The 26,569-nt window shown below is 35.9% G+C and overlaps 2 protein-coding genes across 2 annotated transcripts; one reads left to right on the forward strand and one right to left on the reverse strand.

The window, feature by feature from the left end:
* Positions 1-274: 274 nt before the first annotated feature.
* LOC100927202 (CUB and zona pellucida-like domain-containing protein 1) lies at positions 275-11,290 on the forward strand. Its single transcript, XM_003755291.4, has 9 exons — positions 275-395; positions 1,046-1,181; positions 2,915-3,129; positions 4,105-4,255; positions 5,611-5,825; positions 6,897-7,069; positions 8,017-8,408; positions 9,164-9,432; positions 11,045-11,290. The coding sequence occupies exons 1-9, from the start codon at positions 278-280 to the stop codon at positions 11,218-11,220; spliced, it is 1,845 nt and encodes a 614-aa protein (XP_003755339.2). The 5' UTR covers positions 275-277; the 3' UTR covers positions 11,221-11,290.
* Positions 11,291-11,366: 76 nt separating this feature from the next.
* Positions 11,367-26,318, reverse strand: C2H10orf88 (chromosome 2 C10orf88 homolog). The gene is made up of 6 exons (XM_031955997.1): positions 26,049-26,318; positions 23,466-23,669; positions 18,313-18,382; positions 16,417-16,623; positions 14,879-15,360; positions 11,367-13,292 (listed from the first exon to the last, which is right to left on the reverse strand). Exons 1-6 carry the CDS (start codon positions 26,231-26,233, stop codon positions 13,058-13,060), a joined length of 1,383 nt encoding a protein of 460 aa, XP_031811857.1. The 5' UTR covers positions 26,234-26,318; the 3' UTR covers positions 11,367-13,057.
* Positions 26,319-26,569: the final 251 nt, after the last annotated feature.

The following is a 26,569-nucleotide window of genomic DNA, read 5'->3' on the forward strand; positions in this document are numbered from 1 at the left end:
TTCTACCAGGTTGAAGTCCTGATCCAATGGAGGAGTCAAGAAGGAGGCTTGATTATGAAACCACTGGCACGTTTTTTAACCTCGAAAATGAAAAATGAAGTTAAAAGAACATCTTGGTCTCCAGAAAGGAAGTATATTAGTAAGATAATTCAATTTCAGTAGTGACTTATGGAAAACACCTGTTGTTTTCCCACTTGTATCAGCTACCTGACCAATCTCAAATAGTAGCTACTAATCTTCATATAACTAAACAGTTATAAAACTTTAGTATAAAAACATGAGAGCCTTGCAGGTGGATGAGCCACTTACAAGAATGGAGGCAGTAAGGAGACTCGTTTTTTTGGCCCTTTTAATTTCATCATGTTTGGCAGAAAAAAATTTGATGGAGCCTCAAGGTAAGAGAAACCACATAGGAGACCTGAGTGGGGACATAAAATGGAGGGGGCAGCGCACACAAATCGATAAATTTCTCTGACTCTCAGGTTTTCAGATTTGTTAAAAGGAGGAGAATGAGCTCTGATATATTCCCAGCTCTGCCTTCCTATGAATCCAAAATTTTGGGACTGAGGCTTCATTGGCCCATACCCTTTGAAAAAACAAAGGCACAAGCAGGGTTACAATATGATTCATTTCTAAATAGAGATGTTTTTATTGTAACTAATCATGAGAAGCCTTTTTCATTATAAATATTTGGCTTTCTTATTAATGCACGTGTGTGATAGCTGTAGGATGTGTGTATTTGTATGTATTTATATGTTTGCCTCTCCTCTTCTTTCTCCCTTTTAATATAATGATATTATATATTTTCAACATAATTTCAACTAATATTTTCAACATAATTTCAAATAAATTCTAGGAGTTGGAAATTAATTTCTAAGCAGCACCAGTTCCTCCATCACTATTTTTTTGCCAAAGACCATTTAAAAAATTATGTTTCCATATGATTCATTCTTCAATGTGTTGGGGAAAGGGCTGGAGGGAATGAATGACTAATTACTGATCACTTTGGTAGGGTACCTGATTTCCTAAGTATTGTCCCAATCAGGCAAATCCAGCTGTGGAAGCCACCTAGGAGAGATCCAAAAGGCTCTGATCCTGAACCTCAATGCCAATGAAAACTGCACCTGGACAATAGAAAGATCAGAAAACAAAACTATCAGACTCATCTTTTCCCACTTTCAGTAAGTCACCGAGTCTCAATTTTTACAAATGGGGGAAGTAAGATCTACTTTACCTACCTCTCAGATTGTTATAAAACTTCAATGAGATAAGGAATGCTAATTTCTTTGCAAACATAAAGTGCCATATAAATGTTGACCACTATATAATATGCAATAAGGGAGAATGTGCCCCCTTTGCCCTGGAGAAAGCCAGAATAACATTAAATGTGTTTATTTTATAGGAAATTGACTAAGTGACATTGTGCTTCACCCTTCCCATTTGAAAACATTACAAACAAGATGACAGGAATCCCTATCCCAATGAAATAGGCATTTATTTTTAATGTCATTAAAACCTCAGCAATTATGTATTTTTTCTCCTCCCACTTTAACTTCTTCAGATGTAACTTCTGGCCTTACAATTACAATTATACCAAAACTACTTTCTCCAAAGTTACCAGTGATCCAAAGTTGCCAAATCCAATGGCTTTTTCTCAATCCTCATTCTCCTTGAACTCTCTACTGCCTTTGGCACTACTGATCACTCTCTCAATACCCTTCCTCTCTCAGTTTTAGGGATACCACTCTCTCCTGGTACTTCTACAATCTGAAAGTTCCTTCCATGCCTCGGCTGGAGTCTCTTTCAGATTAGACCATGATATCTAACCATAGGAATATCTCTGAGTTCAGCAGTAAACTACAGTAGCTCCCTATGCCCTCTAGGATCAAACAAAATGCTCTGTTGAATATTCAAAGCCTTTCATAATCTAGGCCCCTTATACCTCCAATCGTCTTTCCCCTTATTCCCCAGTATATACACTTCCATCCAGTAAAACTGGGCTCCTGGCTATTCCACAAACTCTTGTTCACTCCATCTCTTGGCTCTAGGGATTCTCTCTGGATATCCTCAACATCTGGAACACTTTTTCCTCCACTTAAACTACTGACCTTCCTGACTTCCTTGAATACCACCTACAGGAAGCTTTCCCCAACCTCTCTTAAATCTAAGGTCTTCCCTCTGTTATTTCCTATTTCTCCTAGGTATGGTTCACTTTGTATATTTGTTTGCATATAAGGACTGTAAGCTCTTTGAAGGCAGAAACTATCTTTTTCTCTTCTTTTGTAATCCCCAATCCTTAGCACAGTGACTGGCACACAACAGGAGCTTAATTTGTGGTTCTTGATTGATTTAAGACTCTGTTGGATCACTGCTCTTTACTCCTTTCATGATATTGAACAAATTACATAAGGGCCTCAGCTTTCTCATCTACAAAGCAAAGCGTTTGATTTAAAAGATCTCTTCTTAACTTTAAGATCTTTTCAAATTTTAGGTCCTTCAAATCAAAGATATATACAGTGCTGGTCCCTGCCCCATAAGACTTTACAGTGTACTTGGGAGAGATAAAACATATGAACAGATAATTATAATACCAATCAGAAAATGTAAATATAGAAGTTTTTTTAAAAATGTTCTTTGAAAGGCCACAAGGAGGAGGAATTCCTTCTATCTTGACAGATCAAATAAGTCTTTTTTGTAATAGTAGAAGCCTCAGTTAGATTGAAAAAGACAGGTCAGATTTGAGCAAACGGGAAAGAGGCTTTCTGGGTGGGGCGATTAACAAGAACAAAGACATTAACAATATCAGAGCTAGGAACTATGGTTACTGCTCTGGCTACTAGACAGAACACATCCTGGATCATAGAAAGGGTAGATGCAGGAAAGACAAATCATTGCAATTGTTTTTTGCCCACAGACTTGACCCAGGTGCAAAATGTGAAGTTGAAAACATTCAAGTTTATGATGGTGCCTCCACTGAGATGCCTCTCCTTGGGAAAATCTGCAGCAAAGTAGACTACGTTCCAGTATTTGAATCATCATCTAACAGCCTGACATTTCAGATATCCACCAGCTCTTCAGAAGTTCAAAGAAGTGCCTTTGTTTTCTATTACTACTTTTCACCAGAAAAGAGTAAGTAGCACTAATCTAAGGAGAGAAACTAGAAGAACTATACCAGTGAAATTCAATAAAATCCTGAACACAATGCTCCAAAGTTTCAGGCTAGGGAGGTTTCAAATATGGCTTCAATTCAACAAGCCTGTATTATTGAACATTACATTGAGCATTGTACTAGGCATTGGAGTTATAAAAATGCCCACCCTCAAATTATATTCATTCTATAAATGCATTTAGGTCTTTACACATGCATAAATGCGCACATGTAATGCATATATGTACAGACATGTCTGTGGACACATGTGGAGGACAGTAGGTGTCAGGGGCTGCCTGACCTTACATACAGACCCTAATAATTCTGAGGATGATTCCCTATTTGGTTATACAAACTAAATATAAAGTGATTAGGAAGGGGAAAGAAATGGAGATAGAGAACACTGAGTAAATGACTTTCTCTTCCCTGATAATACTGGGCTTTTAATAATGTTTTTATTCCTTTGCAATTGCTACTATTAATTGCAATAAAAGAATAAGATCCTGGGTAGCTTTGTGTCAAATTCAAAACCCAATTCCTTTGCAGTCTATTTGTCCCTGGCCGAGGCTCTTTGGCTTTAATAGAGCAGTTTCCACATTTATAGAAGGATAAAGACATAGTACCTTCGTGTGACCCACTATCAATCATGCAAACTGTTATTAATACTGTAAAATTAAGTACTGTATGCAGAGGCCTAAAACAAATCAGATTGTCTTTCTCATAACCTGACTAGAAATCTCACTGAGATAAAAGGGAACTGGACAACTTCAAGAGTACACAGTGGTGGGGCCCGGGCCAAATCACTTTATCTCTTTGTAGAGATAAAAAAAAAATTATTCTTGTAATAATCTAACGTCATGCATGTCATAGGGCCCAAATATTTAACCTGGTTAATATTTAACAGAGTAACTGACCTTGCTTGCACCTGGATTTGTACCTTTCCATTGTTGTTTCAGGAATTGATAACTGTGGAGGCTATCTTGATGCTTTTGGGGGCTCCTTTACCAGTCCTAATTACCCAAAGCCTCACCCAGAATTTGCTTATTGTGTGTGGCACATACAAGTGGATAAGGGCTACAAAATAAATCTAAACTTCAAAGAGATTTTGTAAGTATTATTATATCCTGCTTAAAACCTATGTGTCATTGTAGTTATGTAAAGTGAGGTAAATCTCAGTTTTTTTCTGTAGAACAGAGTAGCAAATGAAATGCTCTATTTCATTCAGTGATCTGATAACAAACAGAATTATCCATTTCCAAGGAATTAGAATATAATGAAAACTTCTAATATTTATACATATATAATATATACATTATGTATAGTTAAAATCATTGCTGTTCATGATACTATTTAGAAGTGATTTGCCTTTCCTTCTCCACTTTACTTTACAGATAAAGAAACTGAGGCAAATAGAGCTAAATGACTTGCCCAAGGATTACATATGTAGTACATTTGAATTCAGGTCTTCCTGACTCCAGTACTAGCCCTATGTCCACTGTGCTACCCCAGCTGTCCAAATTATCAATAGCTATCTGAAAAAATGCTCTAAATCACTACTGATTGGAGAAAAGCAAATTATAACAAATCTGAGGTAGCACTTCACACTTATCAGGCTACTATGCCAGAAAAGAAAAATAATAAATATTAGAAGGAATGTGGAAAAATTGGAACATAAATGCCCTGCAGGTAGAGTAGTGAACTGATCCAACTATTCTGAAGAACATTTGGAACTACGGCCAAATAGTTATGCAAATGTGCATACCCTTTGATCCAGCAATACCATCACTGGAGCTTGACTATCATCAGTCATCCTGATTCTAGTCTTGACACTGGACTTCAGTGACTATAGAGGAAAGGAGGCTGATGACTTTGCACAGGTCTAAAGTGAGTTAAATCCAATTCATGCGCAAGTCATCACCCTCATGTTGTTATCAATCTTCTTCAAGAATGAAGAACAGTATTATGCAATTCAATTAAACTTCATTTAACCGTTATGGGCCTTGATTTTGTCACATATTAAAAAAAGGAGTCAGATTGTTCTCTAAAGCTCATCTGAGATCTATAGTTATGTTATGGGCTTTATGAGTTGAGTGTTAAAAATTCAGAAGGCATCATTATTAGAAAGTAGCATTGCCCTTAAAAGCCAAAAGACTCTAGTTTAGCTTCTGACATTGAAGCTTAGCAACTGTGGGCCCAAAAGACAAGTGCCCTTGATATCTCTGAATCTCACGCTTCCTCCTTTGTGACGTGAAGATAGCACTTGAAGTTCTAACTTTACAGGGTTGTTATAGTTAAGTACTTTAAAAATCACAGAATGCTTAAATGTGAAGTACTATAATTTAGTTTTTAAAAATCAATGACCACTGCAGAAACATTCTAATCAGTAGATTGTCATCTTGTGGGATCAACAGTTGCTGTTTGCACCCTGAAAATCTATTTATTCCATTTCTCTGATTCTCTAGCTTAGAAATAGATGACAACTGCAGATTTGATTTTGTTGCCGTCTATGATGGTCCCTCCACAAACTCTGGCTTACTTGCACAAGTATGTGGCCGGATTGCACCCACCTTTCAATCTTCTTCAAATACTCTGACGGTAGCGCTCTCTACGGATTATGCCAATTCCTACCGAGGCTTCTCTGCTTCTTATACTCCAATTTATGAAAAAGAAGTCAACAGTAAGTCACAGTCCATCTTCTCTTACTGGTTTTTAATAATTTCAAGACTTCATGAACTCATTCCTTTAATAAGCTACAAATAAAGTACATAATGTATATTTACCAATATAGTGATATGGTTATGAGATAGATTATTATGGTAGATACCAAAAATCAGTGGTTCCTATCTTCAGATTCTAGAATGAAATACGTTCTATCCTCAACTGCTTGTGATTTTCCACTGTTCTAACACCAAAAACACAAGGCCTCAATTTCAAATTCTGGGGCAGGAATTCTTTAGCATCATGGATTCCCTTAGCAATATGGTCAAGTTTATGGGCCCCTTCTGTGAATGATCATTTTAATTGCATAGTCAGACACATAGCATTACAAAAAGAACCAATAACACTGAGAGTTGTCAAAATGTATTTTTAGAAATTCACAGATCCCAGGTTAAGAATTCTTAAATATCTAGGGATTAAATTTCTCTCTGCCATCTTTCTAAATGTAGATAGTACAAATCAATGTTTTCCATCCTTCAGCTGTGGAAGAAGTGAATGGAATAGGGTGAGAATCAAATAAGATACGCCCTACTTCGTGGTCCAACTTTAAATTCTTTTAGAAACAACAATTGTGTCCCACTTTTAGTAACTCATACTCCAAAGTGAACCGAATGTCAGTAAACAGTTTCTAATCTGAAACTGAATGTTAATGATTTAGGAATAAGCAGTAATCTAATCTATTCTGTAATTAATATATTTTAAAACCTCAAATACAATAAGACATTGCTAACACAACTCAGAGGTTTCCTAAAGCCAAGTCCTTAAAGTAAAATTTTAGTATTAATCAGTTATTTAATAGTAAACCATCTGGAAGGTTATAGAGATCAATATTAGCTTTACAGACTCTAATATGCAACCTAAAGTTCATAAGCACAAGAAAATGGTGTAATTTTATGCTATCTACACATTTCACAATCTGGGGCAAAATATCTTTCAGTGATATGGCTTTGAGATGCTCCTTTATGACAAGTTTCATGTAAATCATCTGGCCCCAGCTTGTATAAAGTATAACATCTCTTTTCCTTGATAGCATCCCTGAGTTGCTCTTCTGACCAAATGACAGTCATCATAAGCAAATCTTATCTGGAGTCGCTTCACTACAATGAGAATAACTTACAACTGAATGATCCACTCTGCAGACCAAGAGTATCAAATGTTTTGGAATTTTCTATCCCTCTAAATGAATGTGGTACAATTAAACAGGTAAACTATGACAAAGATGTATGCTAATGAATTTAAGTGAGTTTCCAAATAGATGAATGGATCATCAGGGTGAAGAACTGAAGCATTCAGTTCAAAACAATGTTTTATTATCATTCCTTAAAGTTTAATAATATGCTTAAAAATAAAGCATTGATGACTAAAGGGACACAAAGTTTAATAGGCTAATGAGAATTTACATATGTGGTAGTTTTCTACAGAAAAGTTCAAAGCACTTATCATTTATCTTTCATCCATAGTTACATAACAAGATGAAAAAGATAATGTCCTATTCATTCAGGCACTATTAAGCATTGGGGTTACAAAGAAAAATTAAAGTTCTTGATCTCAGAGTTTACTTTTGTCTTAGAGGAAATAACATTTACAAAGAATGAAGTATATGCAAAATAATTTCAGTTAAAGAGCATTAAGTCAGTTGGGCAAAGACTTGTGAAGGATATAACACTTATCTTAGGTTTATGAATGGATATAAAGGAGGGAAGAAGAAAACAAGCATTTATTAAGCACCTACTCTGTACTGGACCCATGCTAAGAGCTTTATGAATTGATCCTCATCACAACCTTATTCTCCCCATTTTACAATGAAGAAAACCAAGACAAACAAAAATCAAATGAATTACCCAGGGTCTCAAAGCTAGTATTCATTGATTAATTGGCAATATAGTTATGTCTACTGAAGAAAGTTGATGTTTTAGTATTCTGTTTAACATATATAATTTTTTACTATTTTCCTTTCTTATTGCTCCAGTATTTTCAGATGCAAAAATGAGTTTAATTTATATTGAACTTTATGCTTACATAGAATCTTTAAACCAAGGCTTTTGCGTTTGTTTTTTAAACAAGGATCATGTCTACTTTCAGAAATTTTTCGTGCCTAATCCTGGATTAATGCTGCAATTTATACATAAAATGTTATTTACATTCTACAGGTCAAAGATCATACCATTACTCACACGAACATCATCACCATTACTAACTCTTCCAATTCTGCAGTGATCACTCGTCAGAAACATTTCCAAATTATTCTGAAATGTGAAATGGAAAACAATTCCACCGTAGAAATAATGTACATAACAGAAGATGATATAATTAAAAATATAACTGCCTTGGGGAAATATAATATCAGTATGGCTTTTTATGAGTCAGAATCTTTCAGCAATCCTTTACTTAGTTCACCATACTATGTGGATTTGAACCAAACACTCTTTGTTCAAGTCAGTCTTCATGTGCTAGATCCAAATCTAGTGGTGTTCCTCGATACCTGTACAGCATCTCCAACATCTGACTTGGCCCCACCAACGTATGACCTAATCAACAGTGGGTATGTACTTTATACAATCATATCTAGCAAAGCATTGTTATTTTCTTAGAATTTTAGTGATATACTTAAATTTTAAATGATATACCTTTCCTAATATCTCCTTTCAAAGTTACACAATGAAAGAGAATGAAAAAATAGGGAAGAAAAATTTAGCAAAGCCAACTAGCCAACCATGACATTAAAAAAAAAAAAAAAAGTCTGTCATCATGTGCAGTGTTTCATATTGCAAAGGATACCTTTTTCTTCTCTCTTTACTTTGGGGTCAAGCTTGATCATTATAATTTTGCAGCAACAACAAGAAAAAAAAAGAATACTAAAAAATTATAATGTCCCAGATAGGAGCATTTTTCCTATATGCTAATATTTTAATAAATTATTATAAATTAATGACAACAACAAAGCCTAAAATGTAACTCTGATATAACCTGGAAGGTTCAAAAAAATGAAGAGAAAATAATTTTGATCTAAACATTTTCTGGTATTAACAATGTGAGATAATTTTTATTGAACAATTTTATGTTATGGTTAATGTTATTTAATAGGTCACTCAAGATAAAATAATTCCAATTGGATGCTCTCTATTCTTTAAAGTTGGGGGATCTGTACACAAGATCTTTGCTGGTAGTAATCTGTTTAAGATTGTTTATTTTATTTGAGTGCCGAGGGAAGGTAACCAACCATGCCAACGAGGAAATTGTTGAGTCCAATATTTGAGTTAAAATCAATTTTTAACTTTGTTATTCATTCTGTTACAGATGTAGTAAAGATGACACTTGTAAGATCTATCCCCTATCTGGGCACTATGGAAGATTTCAATTCAGTGCTTTTAAGTTCTTGAGAAGGCTTGGATCTGTTTATCTCCAATGTAAAGTTTTGATTTGTGAAAGCAATGACACACAATCTCGATGTAATCAAGGTTGTGTCTCCAGAAGAAGACGAGATATTTCTTCATATAAATGGAAAACAGAATCAATCATTGGTCCTATTCGTCTGAAAACACATCATACTGCAAGCAGCAATTCAGGTAAGCAATATGCTTATTTATGAAGTAGGAAATCAAAGGAAGAAAATATTCAAGAGTTGTCTTTTCTTACAGCATGTAAATTTCAAGCTTAAAGGTTTTAGAGAGAAATATTTTGACAAAGTCCTAAATAAGTTTATAAATTATTTTCTTTTCAAATAGCTCCATCACAATGATGGTATGATTTTAAATAAATTTTCAGTATTTCACTTGCATTAATCCTCCACTAAAATGTCATTTTGCTACCTTCTCAAAGAGTAGAAGTGTCCCTTAGTCCTTGAAAGCTCTGTTGACAAAGCTCATGTTATTGACAAGTTCTATCAGAGTAAACAACAACAACAATAAACTTTGACTAAGTATTGTTTCAAGGCCAATTTCATTCTCTTCCCAATTACCTAAGAATCAGGACCTATAAGGTCTTGCAAATGCATGGCTTGAGCATTTTTTAAAAGGAAAAAAACAAGTTATCTTTGAAGATAAAACTATTAATCATTAAAAGTATAGAGGAAAATAGATAGTAATGAACCTGGCATATTATCATAGTAAAAAAGGATACTACACTTTAAAGCATCAGCTACCTGATCTATAAAATGAGTACAGTCTATGTTCTATCTACCTTTGAGGACTGCCTGAAAGAACCAAAGAAGGGGGTATATGCAAAAATATTTTCTAAATAGAAAGTTCCAAATAATCTAGATTATGAATGCCATGTGTTACTGCTACTTCCAAAAATATTGAAGTTCATGATCTCAATTGAGTCAACTGATTCTTTTCTAGTCAAATTTTTAAACAATATACCACAGAGTATATCAAGATCATATGCACTGGAAATATTTTAATCACTTGGTTGCAAAACTGATAAGAATTTGAAATTAAAATCAGTTTAGAAAATATCTTACTTGCATTTCAAAGACAGCTACTCAGTTTAAATGCTTGTGAAACAGATTTCCTACTCAGCAGCATCATTTAGTTACTATTAATGTACACTGTTTCCATGTGAAAATTAGTTTTCATTTGAAAATTATGTTTGAATTCCACAAGTTCAATTTCCCATCTGTTTTCAAAGTTCAATTAATCCTATATGGACAAACTTCATTCTAAAGTTCATTCCCATTTAAAACTAAAATATGAATAGAAAACTATTCAAATTTTCTCACTGTTCTTACCATTAAATTATCATTTGTGGATCACTATATATGGATATATTTATGGATGTTGCTGCCCAGTCATTTTCAGTCATGTCCAACATTCTGTCTCCCCCCACCCCCTTCCCATGGTTTCCTTGGCAAAGATTCTGGAGTGGTTTGCCAGTTTCCTTCTCCAACTCATATTACAGGTGAGGAAACCAAGGCAAACAGGTATGAGTGACTAAGGCCAGATTTGAACTCCAAAAAGAAGAGTCTGACTCCAGACCAGCATTCTATTCTGTTCACTATGACACTCAGTTATGTATGAATGTATATATGTATGTCTATATATGTATGAAAATATGTAAATGAACCCAGTATTTACATATTGTTATCTTTGCTAGAAAAAAGCCTAATTCTGCTAAGTAATTTACTGTGCTAGGAAAAAACCTTTTTCTGAATCTGATATATTTTTTTTCTAACTAAAGAATTTCAGAATCAAGTCCATGCAGAAGAAAGTCAGCAAGCACAGCCTTTCAGCAGTTTACAGATCCTTTCCTTTATGGTTCTGGCTCTAAATGTGGTGATTGTGGCAGCAATGCTAGTGAGACATTTCAGAAATCATGGAACAGAATGCAAATACCAGAAGCTACAGAACTACTAACAGAAGTACCCAGACCTAAGTGAAAAATATTTTCCCAAAACATCTAATAAAATTTTGTTTTTCAACTGGACAATTAATTTTGAGAATTTCTAAAATAAATCTGAAGGGAACCCAATACCTAATAAAACCAATAAATTCCTACAACATTTAGTGAAAGTATATTTCATTTAATGAAACCTCTTTTAAGATATACCTTAAATTGAACAGCCCACTATACTGCCTCACAAAGAAATCCATGTCCCCATTAAGGCTACAGGAGTAAAATTCACCAAAATTACTGGTAAACACATATATATTTTATAATAAATAATACCAAGACTGTTTCAAATAAATACAATCCAAAAAGATGAACACAGTATTTTTGGTAAGATATTTTGCACACAAAAAGGACAAAAAAGAAAACTGGCAATCCTCTGCATCTTGCTTTTTACACATTCTAATGAAAACAGATTCACTTTTTCAAAAGTTCTAATTTACAAAATTAGACTAAGAGTTTTTAAGATTCTCTATTATATCTCCTCACATTACTTTTAATTTCAAAATCTAAATCACAATAATATGTACTGGAAAAAGGTTTTTTTTTTACTATTTGGGGTTTTTTTGTTGTTGTTTTAATTGTAGATGAACATCCTATAGTAAGTACCCTATATGATTTAGGATCACTTAGCCCATGCTTAAGGAATCAATTCAACAAAATTATTAACCAAGAAGAAATATCTTATCTCACTTTTTTCTTTAAAAAAAAAAAAAAAAAGTCAAATTACCTTAAGCAAAAATATTATCTACCATTCAAATATTTGGGATATAGATTTCCATTCATCTAAAATAAGTGGTTTTCAGAATGAATGGATTTGTCTTTAGAAATGAATATATTTTCTTAAACATATGCACTAGTAGTAAATCCTAAAAATTACATGTCCCAAAGAGACCTGCAATGCCCTGACTCCATTAACATAAACCCTGATAATCCTACAAAATATCATTTTATATTGAGCCACTTCAGCAAATAACTGTGGAAAGAGGACACTGACCCTGCACATAAAAAGAATTTCCACTTTACCAATTAGGAATAGGGTTAGAATTAGCAAGCACAAATTAACACCATGGACACGGGACTTAAGGATGACCAGAGTCAAAAATAATAATCCTACCAATGCCAATGTTGATCTCTACTGCTCTATTCTATCCAACATGGCTTGAAGGTTAGTTAATGACTCCATGGTTAATTAATTTTACAAATGCCACGACATTAGATATAATTTTCTATCTCAAGTACCATGTAGGTTTATAACCTACATCCAAGGTTGTAAACATCCAAGTCTCCATGCTGAGAATATACAATTTTCCAATGTTCAATTAGAAACAAAACAAAACTTAACAATATCAATCAAATCTTTTTTTTTTTTTTTTAGCAGTTTTTCATAACTTTAAAAATTACAAAGCAATTAAGGTCTAGAAAAAATGTTCTTCTCTTTAAAGGGTGTGTAGAGATCACAGTAAGTTTTCTTTAGCTGAATTAGAATTCTAAAAGTGGCTCCTTTAAAACAACTTCTTTTTAAACAATAAAGCCACAGAAGTAAGGTCTCATAAGAATGAAAAATATTGCTAGTAAAAAATATCTCATGACACTAACAGATTAACTTTTAGCGTACAATACTGAGAATTACAGTAACAAGTGCAATAAAAAAATGAACACTGAGGTTGTTTTATGTTAACCAGATAATAACCCTTGGAAGAATATCAAACTGAATATCAATTTCCCTCAGACCTTTTGGAGGTTTGAGTTTTGTGTGCATATGTCTAGCAGGCATCTATTGCTCCTAACAATATTAAGTAGTTATCGCTCGCCATTCGAGAGTCTTTCTCCAGAATCATAATGTTCTTGTGTCACCCGGGTAGATGTAGAATTGGAATTTTGCAGCAAGTCCATTAACAGAACAACTTTATTATCTATATGCTCTTGGAGTTTGTACATACGCTGGTCAATATAGTCCATAAGTTTCTTCTCCATCAGTTCCAGATTTTTAGAAATTATCTTTTCTAAGTAGGAACATACAGGTTGCTGTTCCACTCTGTAAATAATAGAAAGAATAAGTTCTCACTGAGTTGTTACATACAGTTCAATAGCCAACAAAACACACTTCTCTACTTAGATCCCTCACTTCTCTCCTAAACTCTATGCCCAGTGTCACAAGCAATTCAAGGGATCCCAAAAGGAAATCAATCAATTTCTTCCCCTGAAACTCATCCTCTCTTCACAACTCCCTGGGGGCACAATACCCTCAACTCTCCTTTCACTCACCACCATATTCAAGAATTGCCAGATCTAGCCAGTTCTGTCTCATCTTGCATATACAAACTCCATCTCTCCACTTACATGGCTACCTAATTCCCTCATTTTCTCTCCTGGATTAGTGCAATAACTTTCTGATAGGTTTCTTGATTTTGGTCTTTCCCTATTTCAGTCTAACATACACACAGTTATTAAACATCTTCCTAAAGAACATGTTTAAGTATGTTGCTCTTTCATCTAAACATATTTAATGGCTCCTTAAATCAACCTTATTTTTTCATACATCATATTTCTCTCACATACAAACACGTATACAGAGACAGAGAAAAATCACCTCTGCTGTGAATGTTTTCTAACTGCTCTAATTACCTTTTACTTACTTAGACTGCTCACATGTATCTAACCAAGTAAGAATATATAAAGTTCTTGAGGAGAGAAACTGCTTTTCATTTCTTTGCTTCTCTAGTATCTAACAACATCTTGAAGATTTTAAACACTTAGAAATGTACATCAAAGCGAATCTGAGCAGAAAAAAACCTCAGTTTTTATATTTAAATAGATATCTAATACATTACTCCATGGACATTTCTTTTAAAAAATCCCCCATATTTCTTCTGAATTTTAAAATTCAGGAGAAAAGTGAACTCCCAGATTTAAAAAGATTCCACATCCCTCTTTCAAGTAGTTCTACTCAAAGCCAGTGTAAGGCATCTTAAACAAGATTTTAAAAATTATAAATTTTGTGAGTAACTGTCTAGGGACACCTTTGAATACTTCTTGTAACATCAAACTCTTGTGACACGAAGAAAGAGGATGTTCTGGTGCAAAAAATATGTACATTTATAATAATATTTAATAGACTACTAACCTGCACATTGAGTTTGCCTATGTCTGGCCAGTTTCTTTTTTATATTATCATGCATCTACTTAACTAAAAGACTATTTTGCTGTAATAAAAATGTTGACAATGATGACACTAACTATTAGTAGATCACAACTATAATACTTTAGGGCTTATTACTTCCTTCACAAAAATGCGAGATAGTGCAAGTTTTAACATAATTTTATACACAAGGAAACAAACTATCATTAACTGAACTTACACATGGATCTAGGACTTAAACGCACATGTTTCCATGCCAATACTAGTGTTCTAGCACATATAACACTTCATCTCCCATTTAGCACCAGCCGCCAGCATGCCTGGAACCATTTTCCTTTCCTCCAGCTCACAGAATCCCTCTTTTCCTTTAAGATATACTTCATGCAGCACCTTTCATGATTCCCCTCAAATGAGAGCCTCACCCTCCCTCCACACTACCTTCTTTTAAGGACTGCATATTCCCATATATGTATAAAACTTACCCAATGTTTACAACACCTTCATTTGGCTTGGTGGTGTTTCCCTGAGGCTTATTCTTGTCTCCTACACGGAGATGGTTTACTTGACTACACAAGTTTTGAAGAAAAGGAAGCAGCTCAGAACTAGGTATATTTGAGTTATCATTTGCTTTCTTTTGCAACCAAGAGGACACTACAAATTTAAGATCATTTTCAGGAAGAAGATTGTTTTGTTGTACACTTTTACATTCTTCAAGATCTGGAATACTTCCTATATTTCCTCTAGCAGGCAGTTCTGTGTTTTTGTCAGTGTAAGCTTTTATGTCTTCAGTGACTGCTCCAGATGTCAATCCAGACTTTAAAGGAAACGATGTAGAAGATGACTTGTCTAGTACTCCTGAAGCCGTTGACTTATGCAATCCATCAGGTATATGTTCATCTCCGAAAACAGGTGGTTCTTTCTTTCCCAAGAAACACTGAAGTTGCTCTCCAAAAGGAATACAATTCTAATAGGAAAATATATACATGCATGCATACACGCATACACACACACACATTAAAAGAAAATACTTTATTTATTAGCAAAAGTACTAAAGTTTTACAGTTTTAATTATCTCCATCACCACAGTAAGGTTTTCATTTGAGTCTGAGTGGCCTTACTAACTGTATCTTTCTTGAGCCTTTGCTTTCTCTTGCTTAAAATGCATTTTGAACTAAATGACCTAAAGTCCTTTCTATTTCTACTATTCAGTCTGTAACTAACCAATTATAAAAACCATTTATATGATTTTATGTATAACCAATTATAAAAAAGCCATGAACTATTTTTAGAGTGGGTGTTCTAAAGTCACTTGTTTTGTATTCAAAGAAAATGTAAAACTCATAATTATGTTTGTAACAGATTTATAGTAGTATACACATAACCAATCTTAAAATGTGGTTATTATTAGTAATCTTATAATGTCAGTGCTATCACTACTACAATACTGTATGATTGTAGCAAATGTAAGCTGTATATGTATGTGACTATTTCCCTCTTCAAATGATCTTTTTGACACAAGGAACAAAACACTAAACATATTTTTGCCATGTTAATCTTATTCTTGAACTATGAAATTTTTTCTATTAGTTAGAAAATCTCTTTAAAGATAACCATTAGTTAATGCATTCCAGGACAGAAAAAAGCCTTTCTTATTTTATTATAGAATATTTTATTTTCATATCTAATGAAGAAAAAAAAAAATCAAACTTGGCAAGTTTGAATTTTCTAAGTAAGGCCCCTAAAACATCTTTCTGTGGTACCATTTAACCTAATCTTTAAAATTACAATTTTAATCCATCAAAATAACTTATTTATTGGAAATTATTATCTTGATGACACATGCTAAAAGCCCTCAATGCACATGTTTTTTTAAGAATCTAAAAAGTAGTTGCTAAATCAATGTAAAAAAGGGAAAATATTTCTAACTTAAATGTATTTTTTTAATGAAAACCAATCTGTTTATGTAATTTAACATTAATTTCAAATCAGCATGCTAATACTATATGGTACTGTAACTTACCCTTTGTTGAAATCGAACCATATTCATGAGTTGTTGAGCACCTGGTGATAATTTTGAACCCATGGATTCCATCATGGTTTGAACTCTGTCTAGATCTATCCTTGATCCTAGAGCAGGAAAGCTTATTGAAGAATTTGCAGAACCTGCCTTTAACTGGACTACAATTTTACTCACAAATATACTTTGTTTATCACCAAAAGAGAGCAGCTGTTAAAAAAAAGTTTTTTTCCAAAAATTAGAATGAGAGTAATGCATTTTAATATATTGGAAATAATATCTATATATTAACTCTACAAGAATGAAATTTTCCATTTTTAAAAATGTTTCAACTACTTTAATGTTATCAATTACAGTTCTTACTTATTCCATCGCTGATGCTCTCAAACTTGCTACTGAGATATTTCACAGAGTAAAATTTAATTATCTATTCAGAGGGTTTATCTACCAAAATCCTCAAAAAGTTTCATTTTAATTTGGGTCAATTGCAGGAAACCTTTTGACAATGTTGGTGAGATTTCAGAATTTAAAACAATTTTCTAAAACCATAACTGTCACAAGAGTGGGTTTGACAAAGTCAGTTTGATTCAATATTTTGGCTTAGTAATATAAAGTGTTGTAGAAAGCTATCTTTTTATAAGGCAATGTTATCCATTCTCAACTTCAAAAAAGTTAAGGATATCTTAGTATCTGAGGCATTCTGGTTTTCATTAACTAGGACTGCCACTGATCAATGTATCTGGACTAGACAAGGTTCTGTACAATGGAATTCTTCAGCAATCTAGTAAAGTCCATGGACCCTTTTCCTTCAACCAATTATAGTGAAACACAGTTATCAAATTTATTTTAAAATCAAGTTCATGGACCACAGATTAAGAACCTCTACTCTAAACTGTTTATATATAATTTCAATCAATATCATCAAAGTAATGAGTTACATTTTAAAGTTTCATACTGGCTATGTGAAATAAGAATTCATTTGTCCTTAACTCTCTCCAGCTTCCAGGGTAACCTTAAAGGATATAATTTAAGAGAGAAAGAGAGGGGGGAGAAGGGAGGAAAAGAGAGACAGAGAGATGGGGGGGGGGGGGGGGGGGGGGAGAGAACATTCATTTTATCCATAAAGGATTACATGAACTTTCCAGACTGAGAAGTCCTAATCCTTTTGCTATTTGGAATAAACTAGCCATAACCCTCTGAAAAGTTTGTTGTCCTGCAATGATCCTACCATCCATGTTCATTTTTTCTTAATCATCACTTACAGAACTGCAGAGTGTACCAAAGAAATAAAGGTAAAAGCATATTCTTACTTTCAGTACCTTTCAAAATACCTGACTACTCCTAAAAGTATAAATACTGCACAAACTGACAGCTCAAAACTCTAAGCAAAAAATAGAAAATTTTAGAAAAAAAAAAATTTCTACATTTTTATTGTTTCAAACAAAAAAATTGAGTAGCTGTTTGGTTGATTATCATATCCAACAATTTGTGATCCCATTTAAGGTTTTCTTGGAATGGTAATAGAATGGTTTGCCATTTCCTTCTCCAGCTCATTTTACAGATGAGAACACTAAGAGTTAGGTGACTTGTCCAGGGTCACACAGCTAGGAAGTGTCTGAGGCTGGATCTGACCCTAATATATAATAGCTAATTACAATAGCTAATGATACAAGCAAACATATTATTTGAACTTTTAAGGTTTATGAAGTGTTTTAATATATTATCACATTTGATTTTCACACACTCACACCTGTGAGCTAAAAGCAAGATTCAGCTCAGGTCTTCCTAGTTCTAATCCCAATTTTCTAGTCACTACATCAAAATTAAATATTAAAATAGTAGGATAACTTTTAAAAGTTAAAATTAATACTCTAAAAGAATGTTAATTAAATGTCTTACCTTAATTTTACAATAATCTGTGGGACATTCTAATTTTAGATATTTCTTATACAAAGTAATCTCATTTTCACTAAAAAAAAAAAAAAAAGAACCATTCTTTATTCCATGAATTATCACTTTTTAAGAGTTTAAAGTTAAATGTTAATGAACCAGCATTTTAAAAATACTAGGACTGTTTCCTAATACTTTACCATTGATTGAAGATGATGACAGGACAAGGAAGAAATCAGCAAGTGTTTTACCGGATCAAAGCAGCAAAAAGATAGTTGCTACTATTCTTGTTCAGTCATTTCCAGTCATGTCTGACTCTCTCTGATCCCATTTGAGATTTGCTTGGCAGATACTAGAGTGGCTTGCTATTTCTTTCTCCAGTTCATTTTACATATGAGAAAACTAAGTAAGACAGGATTAAATGACTTGCCCAGGGACAGCTAGTAAATGTTTGAGCCAGGATTTGAACTCAAGAAGAAAAGTCCTAGCCCAGCAGTCTATCCACTGTGGATATCCAAAATGGGATTACAGAGAACTGAACAGCACTAAAACCAACCAGGCAAAAACTATAAAATTTTAAATTGTAAAGGTGGTTTGGACCCAGACTAAGAAGAACCTTTAATGCCATGCATGTCCCAACACAAATTATAAGTTAGTCAGTAAGGAATGGGGAATCGCTGAAGATTTTTTTAAGTTAGAAAAGGATATGATCAGGCCTGAGCATGAGGAAAACTAACTTGGCACTAAGGTATGAAGGATAAATCAGAAAAGAGAGCCTGCACACATAGAAACCATTTAAAAGATCAATAAAATTACTCTAGCTATACTAAGTGTCTAAACCAAAGGAATGAAGAGAGGGTAGAAAAGAGGGGTTGGAGTCAAGAAATAATGCAAAGGCAGAATGGATACACCTTGGAATTGACTGGCTATAGGGATGAAGGAAAATGATAAATCAAAGATCAAGTCAAGGTTTTGAACACAGAATTATGGTGCCATATATAAAAGTAAGGAAACTGGAGGAGTTGATTTGAGGAGAGTGATGATGATTTTGGTATTAGACATGTCAACTTGAGGGGGGGATGGGAAATCTGAATGAAAGTGTTCCACAATGAGTTAAAAATGTGAAACTTAAGACAGGAGGCCAAAGAAGAAAAGAAAAACGCAATTATTAAGCACATGGTGTGTACCAGGCATTGTGTAAAAGAACTGGTTGGAGATATAGACTTGGAAGTTAGTTTGAAGAGAAAGAATGACTGATATGATGGAAGGAGATGTAATGGCTAAGGGGGAAAAAATCCCAAAACCCTTTAAAGAAAGAAGAGAAATAAACCAAAGAAAACATTTCAGGGGTTTGGAAAACAAAGGACCAAAAGAAAGTAAAAAAACAACAAGAAGAATCAGAGAAAAGAAGAGAAATCTGAAAAACACATTGCTGCAGAAGACAAGAAAAGAGAAGGTGGTCAAAAATTTCAAATGATGCAAAAAGATCAAAGAGAATTGAAGAGTCATTGGACTTGGCCTCAAAATATATCTACTGAGAACATTATGCAGTGAGACTCCTGTTCAAAATGCTCAAAAATTCAATTAGTTATTAAGAAAGAAAAATCCAGCATGATTTAAAACAAGCTAATTATCTTTCTGCCTGATTTGTTCTTTCTTACAACTTTATTTTAGTTAGCAATCCCCTATTAAGTCAGTTTCTCATACTTAAAAACTTGGACTGACTCTTCCCTTTCCTTCACCTCCCATATCTACCAAGTTCTGTCTACCACTCCACATTTCCTCATCCATTCCTCTCTAATTTCTCTGTCATCACCATACTACTACTTGCCTGGATTGCCACAGTAGCCTCCTAACAGTTCTTCCCACTTTCAGACTTTCTCCACCCAATTCATCCTTTATAATGCTTCAAGAATAATTTTTCTTAGACAGATAAATCAGGTCACGCTATTCCTGTGATCAAAAGTCCTCAATGACTCCCAGTTACCTTTTGGAAGCATATTGAGAGGTTTTTTTTTCATTCAACATCTGTATCTGACATATTCCTCTTACCTTTCCAGCCTTCTCTTACTTCTTTGAATATACTCTTGCTCCCAACTAAAATAAGCCACACTCTGCTCACAAACCAGTCACTTAATAACAAGCCTCTGCTGATACTATTAGCTATAGGTTGAATGTCTACCTACAAGTCCTAGCCATTCTACAGATAAAGTTCCACCTGCAACAAGAGGGCTTCTGTGGCCCTCTTAAGTCACTAGTAATATCAGAAATCTTAAGAATGATAATTCCTATTATGGAATATTATTGTTCTGTAAGAAATGACCAACAGGATTTCAGAAAGGCCTGGAGAAACTTACACGATGCCGTGTGACTTGCCGTGTGCCGACACACGATGCCGACTGAAACGAGCAGGACCAAGAGATCATTATATACTTCAACAACAATACTATATGATGACCAATTCTGATGGACTTGGCCATTCTCAGCAATGAGATGAACCAAATCAGTTCCAATGGAGCAGTAATGAACTGAACCAGCTACGCCCAGCAAAAGAACTCTGGGAAATGACTAAGAACCATTACATCGAATTCCCAATCCCTATATTTTTGCCCACCTGCATTTTGGATTTCCTTCACAGGCTAATTGTACAATATTTCAGAGTCCAATTCTTTCTGTACAGCAAAATAACGGTTTGGTCATGTATACTTATTGTGTATCTAATTTACATTTTAATATATTTAACATCTACTCGTCATCCTGCCATCTGGGGGAGAAGGTGGGAGGAAAGAGGGGAAAAATTGGAACAAGAGGTTTGGCAATTGTCAATGCTGTAAAATTACCCATGCACATGTAAATAAAAGGCTATTAAATAAAAAATTTAAAAAAATTAAAATTTAAAAAAGTGATAATTCCTATTATAGTGTCATTCAAATATTATTTTCTTGAATTATTATAACCACCTTTGTTTACAGATGGGAATCAGAAATCATGTGACATGCCCAAGGTTACTCTTAACCTTATAATTAAGAAGTAAAGTTAAGAAGTAAAAGTGGGATCCAATTTCAAGTCTGCCCTGACTACAAATCCAATGTTCTTTCCACTCTCCCATACTTTTCCCTGTTTTCACAGAGGGATTCAGGAAAAAGGAAGAAAAGGAGACTAACCAAGGGCAAGAAGAATTCTACTATCCCAGGAGGTGGAGAGGAAAGAAAATGGGAGAAATGACAAGAGAGGAACAAAATGTGCTGCTGCCTAATAGGGACAGATCTCTAAAATGTGCTGCTGCCTAGAAGGAACAGATCTCTAAAGGGCCCAGAAATTTCGAAATGTGACTTCCAGTTGCCTCCAGCCCCTTACCACTAAGATCTCACAAACTAAGTCCTTTGTTCTTTAACTTTTAAAACGCACTTTTTATATAACATTTTGTATTAGAGCTATCTGTTTCCCTTTTAGGAGACAGTAAACTCCATGATGGCAGGAAAGAATATTTAGCACAAAACATGAGTTCAAAATTTGTTGAATGAATGCTAATCAGTTCCTTATACATATACTAATCATTATGAAAACATTACCATGAGCATAAGAAGTATTTTTCAATAATATATCTCAATTATTGATATTGAGTGGGTAGTCTCTTTAATGATGCAAAGTGAAAAATCCTCTCTACTATGAGATATCAGAGGAAAGGCAAGGACTTGTCTTAGTTCTCCCAAATCTCTCTACAAATGACTTTACAGAACATCTCAAATTGGAGCAGCAGAACCAATAAAAGAACTAGAAACAATCTTGTAGCCCAAGATAACCTAAAAGGTCAACAGAAAGGGTCTGTCACAGTGGGGAGAGAACAGAGCATGCTCTAGCACAGGCTGTATCCCAACAAACCAGCAGCAGGCCTTGGGGATGACCCGTGGAAGCAGCAGCTACCAGAGCTGTCTGTTCACTGAGAATAAGGGGGGAGTGGAATGTAAAGGGTGGGGTGGGGATGAAACAACTGGTCAGGAGACAATGAGGGTTCCTAGCTCTTGTACTGACCACACACTGTAGCTGTAGTCCTGGGACCCAATGCTCCCAGGCAAGAGAATATGGCCAGGAGAGTGGTGAACACATTTCTCCTGCTATCATACCCCCCTGGAAGAATTGAAAACTTCACAGACAGTTCCTGGGAACTGGGAAAACTGGGAAAAGAAATGTGACAAAAGAAAAACATGACAAAAGAGCAAACAGATTGGTAAAGGAAGCAACAAAAATTACTGAAGAAAATAATGCCTTAGAAAATCCAGAATAAGCCTCAGGCCTGAGGAGGACTCCTTAAAAAGCAAAATGGAGCAGAAACTAGATGGAGCAGTAGAAGAGCACTGGCCCTGGAGTCAGGAGGACCTGAATTTAAATCAAGCCTCAGACATGTGCTCTGTGACCCTGGACAAATCACTTAATCCTGACTACCTCTCTCCCTTTCCCTCCCCCCACCCCCTCAAAAAAAGCAAAATTGGCCAAATGGAACAGGAGGTATAAAAAGCTCACTGAAGAAAATAATTTCTTAAAAATTAGAACTAGACAAGTAGAAGTTAATGAAGCATCAAAAGCAATAAAAACAAAATCAAAAGAATGAAAAATAAAAGAAAATGTTAATTATCTTATTGGAAAAAACAATTGACCTGAAAAATAGATCCAGGAGAGTTTGAGAATTAATGGACTATCTAAAAGCCATGATCCAAAAAAAAAGCCTACTTTTTAAGAAATTATCAAAGAATACTGCCCTGATATTCCAGTACTAGAGGGTAAAAATAAAAACTTATAAGAATCTACCAATCATCTCCTGAAAGGGATGACAAAATGAAAATTCCCAGGAATGGTAGAGCCAAATTTCAGTGCTCCCAGGAAAAAAGAAAATAATGCAAGCAGCCAGAAAGAAAAAATTCAGATGTCATGGCACCACAGTCAGAATGACACAAGATTTAGCAGTTTCTACCCTTAAATTTCTAAAATGCTGATTTTCAATATATCTTTGTAATCTCAATAATATCATTATACTTTCTCAATAAACATTTGAATAATGAATGTGATATTGACTTGAGAGTCAATGATTAGTTAAAGAGTTGGAATAATTAAAATAAAAGCAAAAAGACTAAAAAAAAAAACCTTCAAATTTTAAAGGTACAAACCTGTTTTGCTGCACAGTACAAACATTCTCTCCTCTACTGGTTCCACAATATTCCTCTCTGGCGTACACTTCCATATTCCTGGCTTCACTTAAAATCCCAAGTGAAACTATTTCTTCACATCTGTGAGGACTACACTTTAGATACAGAAAGCAGGAACTTTCATCTTCATTGTCCACTTTCCTCTTCAAAAGCACAAGGTCCTCACTGAAAGAGTATTTGTTTTTAATATATATTTAGTTAACAGCATCAACTATTACTAAATATGCTAACTTTTGAATTTTTAATACCAAGTTCTGCCCACAAACTGAAAATTATACTTCTAGTTCAGGATGGTAAACTACTAGCTTCTCTGGGATATCACCTTTTTATAATTCTCTATATTCTTCATTTCTTTTTCTTTTTTTTCCCCAGTCTTCCTTTTCTCTTGGTGGGAAGCAATAGAAAAAAAAAAATAAAAAGACAAGAAGACTTTTGAAATCCTTTTCAATTCCATGAGAGAAAGAAAAGGTTGTTTTTTTGGGGAACTAAACAAATAGCAGTGAATATATACATTTTCCTTAAGAAAAATTACAGCTTCTCTTGGGTTATTTCCTCATCTGTAAAATACATATGGATCAGAGAAGTCAATAACTACTATGAATTTAGGAAAGTGCTAATTTATTATTAAATAAGCTAAGAGTAAAATATTCAGAGAACATGCAAGAACAGTTTAGTGGAAAGAATAGAACTTAACTTCACAACGGCTCTTGTACAGTCGACTTTGGTATGTCTTTTTCTTTCTTCAGGCCTTAGTTTACTAGTGTGTTATGGGAAGAACGATGGACTTGGAAGCAGAACTTCATATAGTTCATACAGTAAAACTGCATCCATGGTGGAGGAGATAGGAAGCATTGGATTTGAAATCAGAGAAATGGCATTGTAATCAAACTGAACCTCATCAGTAAAATGAGGGTAAGACCTGCCCTATCCACCTCACAGTCAATTTTGAGCTGAAAGCACCCAGAGGGATCATTCTATCCCTTCTCCTCACTTTAGAGCTGAGAAAACATTACCGAATATAAAACAAGTTAAGGTTTGCAAAGCTCTTCACATACAGTACCTCATTTGACCCTCCCATTCTGAAGATTTTAATATACAGGTATTTAGTCAAAATGGGCCCACCGTACTGAGACTCTGGGACCTTAAGTGAATATACAGCTAATGAAGAAAAAGGGTAATGAGGGGTAGGTAGGTTGAACTTAGGTATGTCTTTTGGAAGCAGAAGAAAACTAAGGCGACTGTACAAGAGCTGTTGTGAAACTAAGTTCTATTCTTTCCACTAAACTGCTTTTCTTGTGAAGTAAATATTCTGTAAGCTGTAAAGATCCACAAAAATGTGAGGTACTGTTTATTATGGAAATGGTGATTGATTATTGAATCCTACTACATTATGTATGTGTGTGTATCTACACTTAGTGGATCATGACAATGCTTAATTAGTAACAGAAACATAACATTAATTTATAGTAAAGCGGTTTATATATATTATCTCATTTGAGCCCCCCCCTCCAAACCTCAGAAGTACATACCACAGGCACTGTCATCCCCTCAGCAAATTAAATGAGTTGTCCAAGGTATCACATGGTAGTGTTACAGTTAATACCTGGAATCCAGCCCTGCCTGACTCCAAATTCCACCCAACCTTTTTAACAGAGGAGGAAACTGAGGAAGGTAAGTGACGGAACCAGGGGACGGTGACAAAATGGAATTATGGACACACCCAGAAATGCATTCTCTCTCTGCCTCCGCGTACACAAGCTGGATACAGGCGTGCGTAGGCGCACACAGCACACTATGTAATTTTCATTTTGCATTATACAAACATGTAAGTAACACTAATTACGGGCACATGTAATACACACGCAGGCACGTGTGCACTCACGATGCGGTAGGTACACTTATTACCGGGGGGACCTCACACCTTAATGACATGCTCCACCCCAGACAATGCGTTCTGCACAGAGAAAGTGCCTACTAAGGGCCAGACGCTGCAAAACAAATTCTGCGGGATCCAGAAAAGGCAAAAACTGCTCTCGGGAAGCTCTTGGTGCGACGCCCGCAGCTGTGCACAAACCGACCACGTACAGGACAGTGTGGAGAGAACAGACCGAAACAGGCCACGGGATTAAGGAGGACAAGGAAAGTTTTGGCAGCAGGAGTCTGAAAGGTGACTTCAAAGTCACGTCTGAGCCGCGTCCTGACACGCAAGGAGAGGTTGGGAATCTGCACTGACTGTCTCACGTGTGTGTGTGTGTGGGGGTTGGAGGTTGGGTGCTTTCTGTGGGAGCGGTTCCTATCCACAGGTGCAGACTTGCACCTGGGCGCGCGCACACGCATGCACGCACGTGCAAAGGGGCACAAATACGTGTACATGCACCTGGGCACACGCCTGGCCACACACACCTGTGCTCACTGCCCCCGCCCCTCCCGCCGCTTTCCCGGGGGTCCGGACGCGGCAGCTCCCAGGAGTGCCCCGAGACCTCCCTCTCCCCCGGCCCTCAGGCCTCGGAGTCCAAAGGCGGGCCCCCCAGGCCCTTCACCTACCCCAGCGCCGGCGGCCCCAGCACCTCTTCTTCCCAGCTGTCGCCGCCCCCGCCGCCGCCGTCAGGGCCTCCGAGGCCCGTCAGGGCCAGGCTCAGGCTCTGGGCCAAGCCCCGCTGGGGGGCTTCCCAGGAGGAGGAGGCCATTAAGCGGGGAGCCTCCCCGCAGTCCTCGGCCCCCGGCTCCATGCCGCCTTCAGGCCCCTCAGGCCGAGGCCACCTCTGCCTCCCGCGCCAACCGTTCCCTTCCCGCCCTGGCTGGGCCGGGCCGGCCCCACCCCACCCCCACCCCGAACCCGGACCGAACCGACCCGGGCGGGGGCCGGAGGAACCTCTCTCCAGGGAGCACGTGTTTCAGACCGGGTAGGGTTCGCCAGCGAAAGGAACACTTCCGCATACCCTACTCTGCCCTAGCCGGCTGAGGCGAGATCACGTGAACCAGGCAACCCGAGTTACGCATGCGTATGACGATTCTCCTCGGCCTCTCGGTGCCAGAGAACCCGCGCGGGGGGGAACGAGGGAGGG

Source organism: Sarcophilus harrisii, chromosome 2 (genome assembly GCF_902635505.1).
Source record: "Sarcophilus harrisii chromosome 2, mSarHar1.11, whole genome shotgun sequence".
Taxonomy (NCBI): Eukaryota; Metazoa; Chordata; class Mammalia; order Dasyuromorphia; family Dasyuridae; genus Sarcophilus; species Sarcophilus harrisii.

Bases quoted from the DNA above. Each gene is read 5' to 3' on its own strand.
- C2H10orf88 (XM_031955997.1), bottom strand. From the start codon at position 26,233: ATGGAGCCGGGGGCCGAGGACTGCGGGGAGGCTCCCCGCTTAATGGCC. The intron at 18,383-23,465 runs GTTTGTACCTTT...TTTTTTTTTTAG, and splicing joins TGTACTGTGCAGCAAAACAG to TGAAAATGAGATTACTTTGT. The intron at 13,293-14,878 runs GTAAGTTTTATA...TATTATTTACAG, and splicing joins GAAGGTGTTGTAAACATTGG to AGTGGAACAGCAACCTGTAT.
- LOC100927202 (XM_003755291.4), top strand. From the start codon at position 278: ATGAGAGCCTTGCAGGTGGATGAGCCACTTACAAGAATGGAGGCAGTA. The intron at 396-1,045 runs GTAAGAGAAACC...TGTCCCAATCAG, and splicing joins AAATTTGATGGAGCCTCAAG to GCAAATCCAGCTGTGGAAGC. The intron at 9,433-11,044 runs GTAAGCAATATG...TTCTAACTAAAG, and splicing joins TACTGCAAGCAGCAATTCAG to AATTTCAGAATCAAGTCCAT.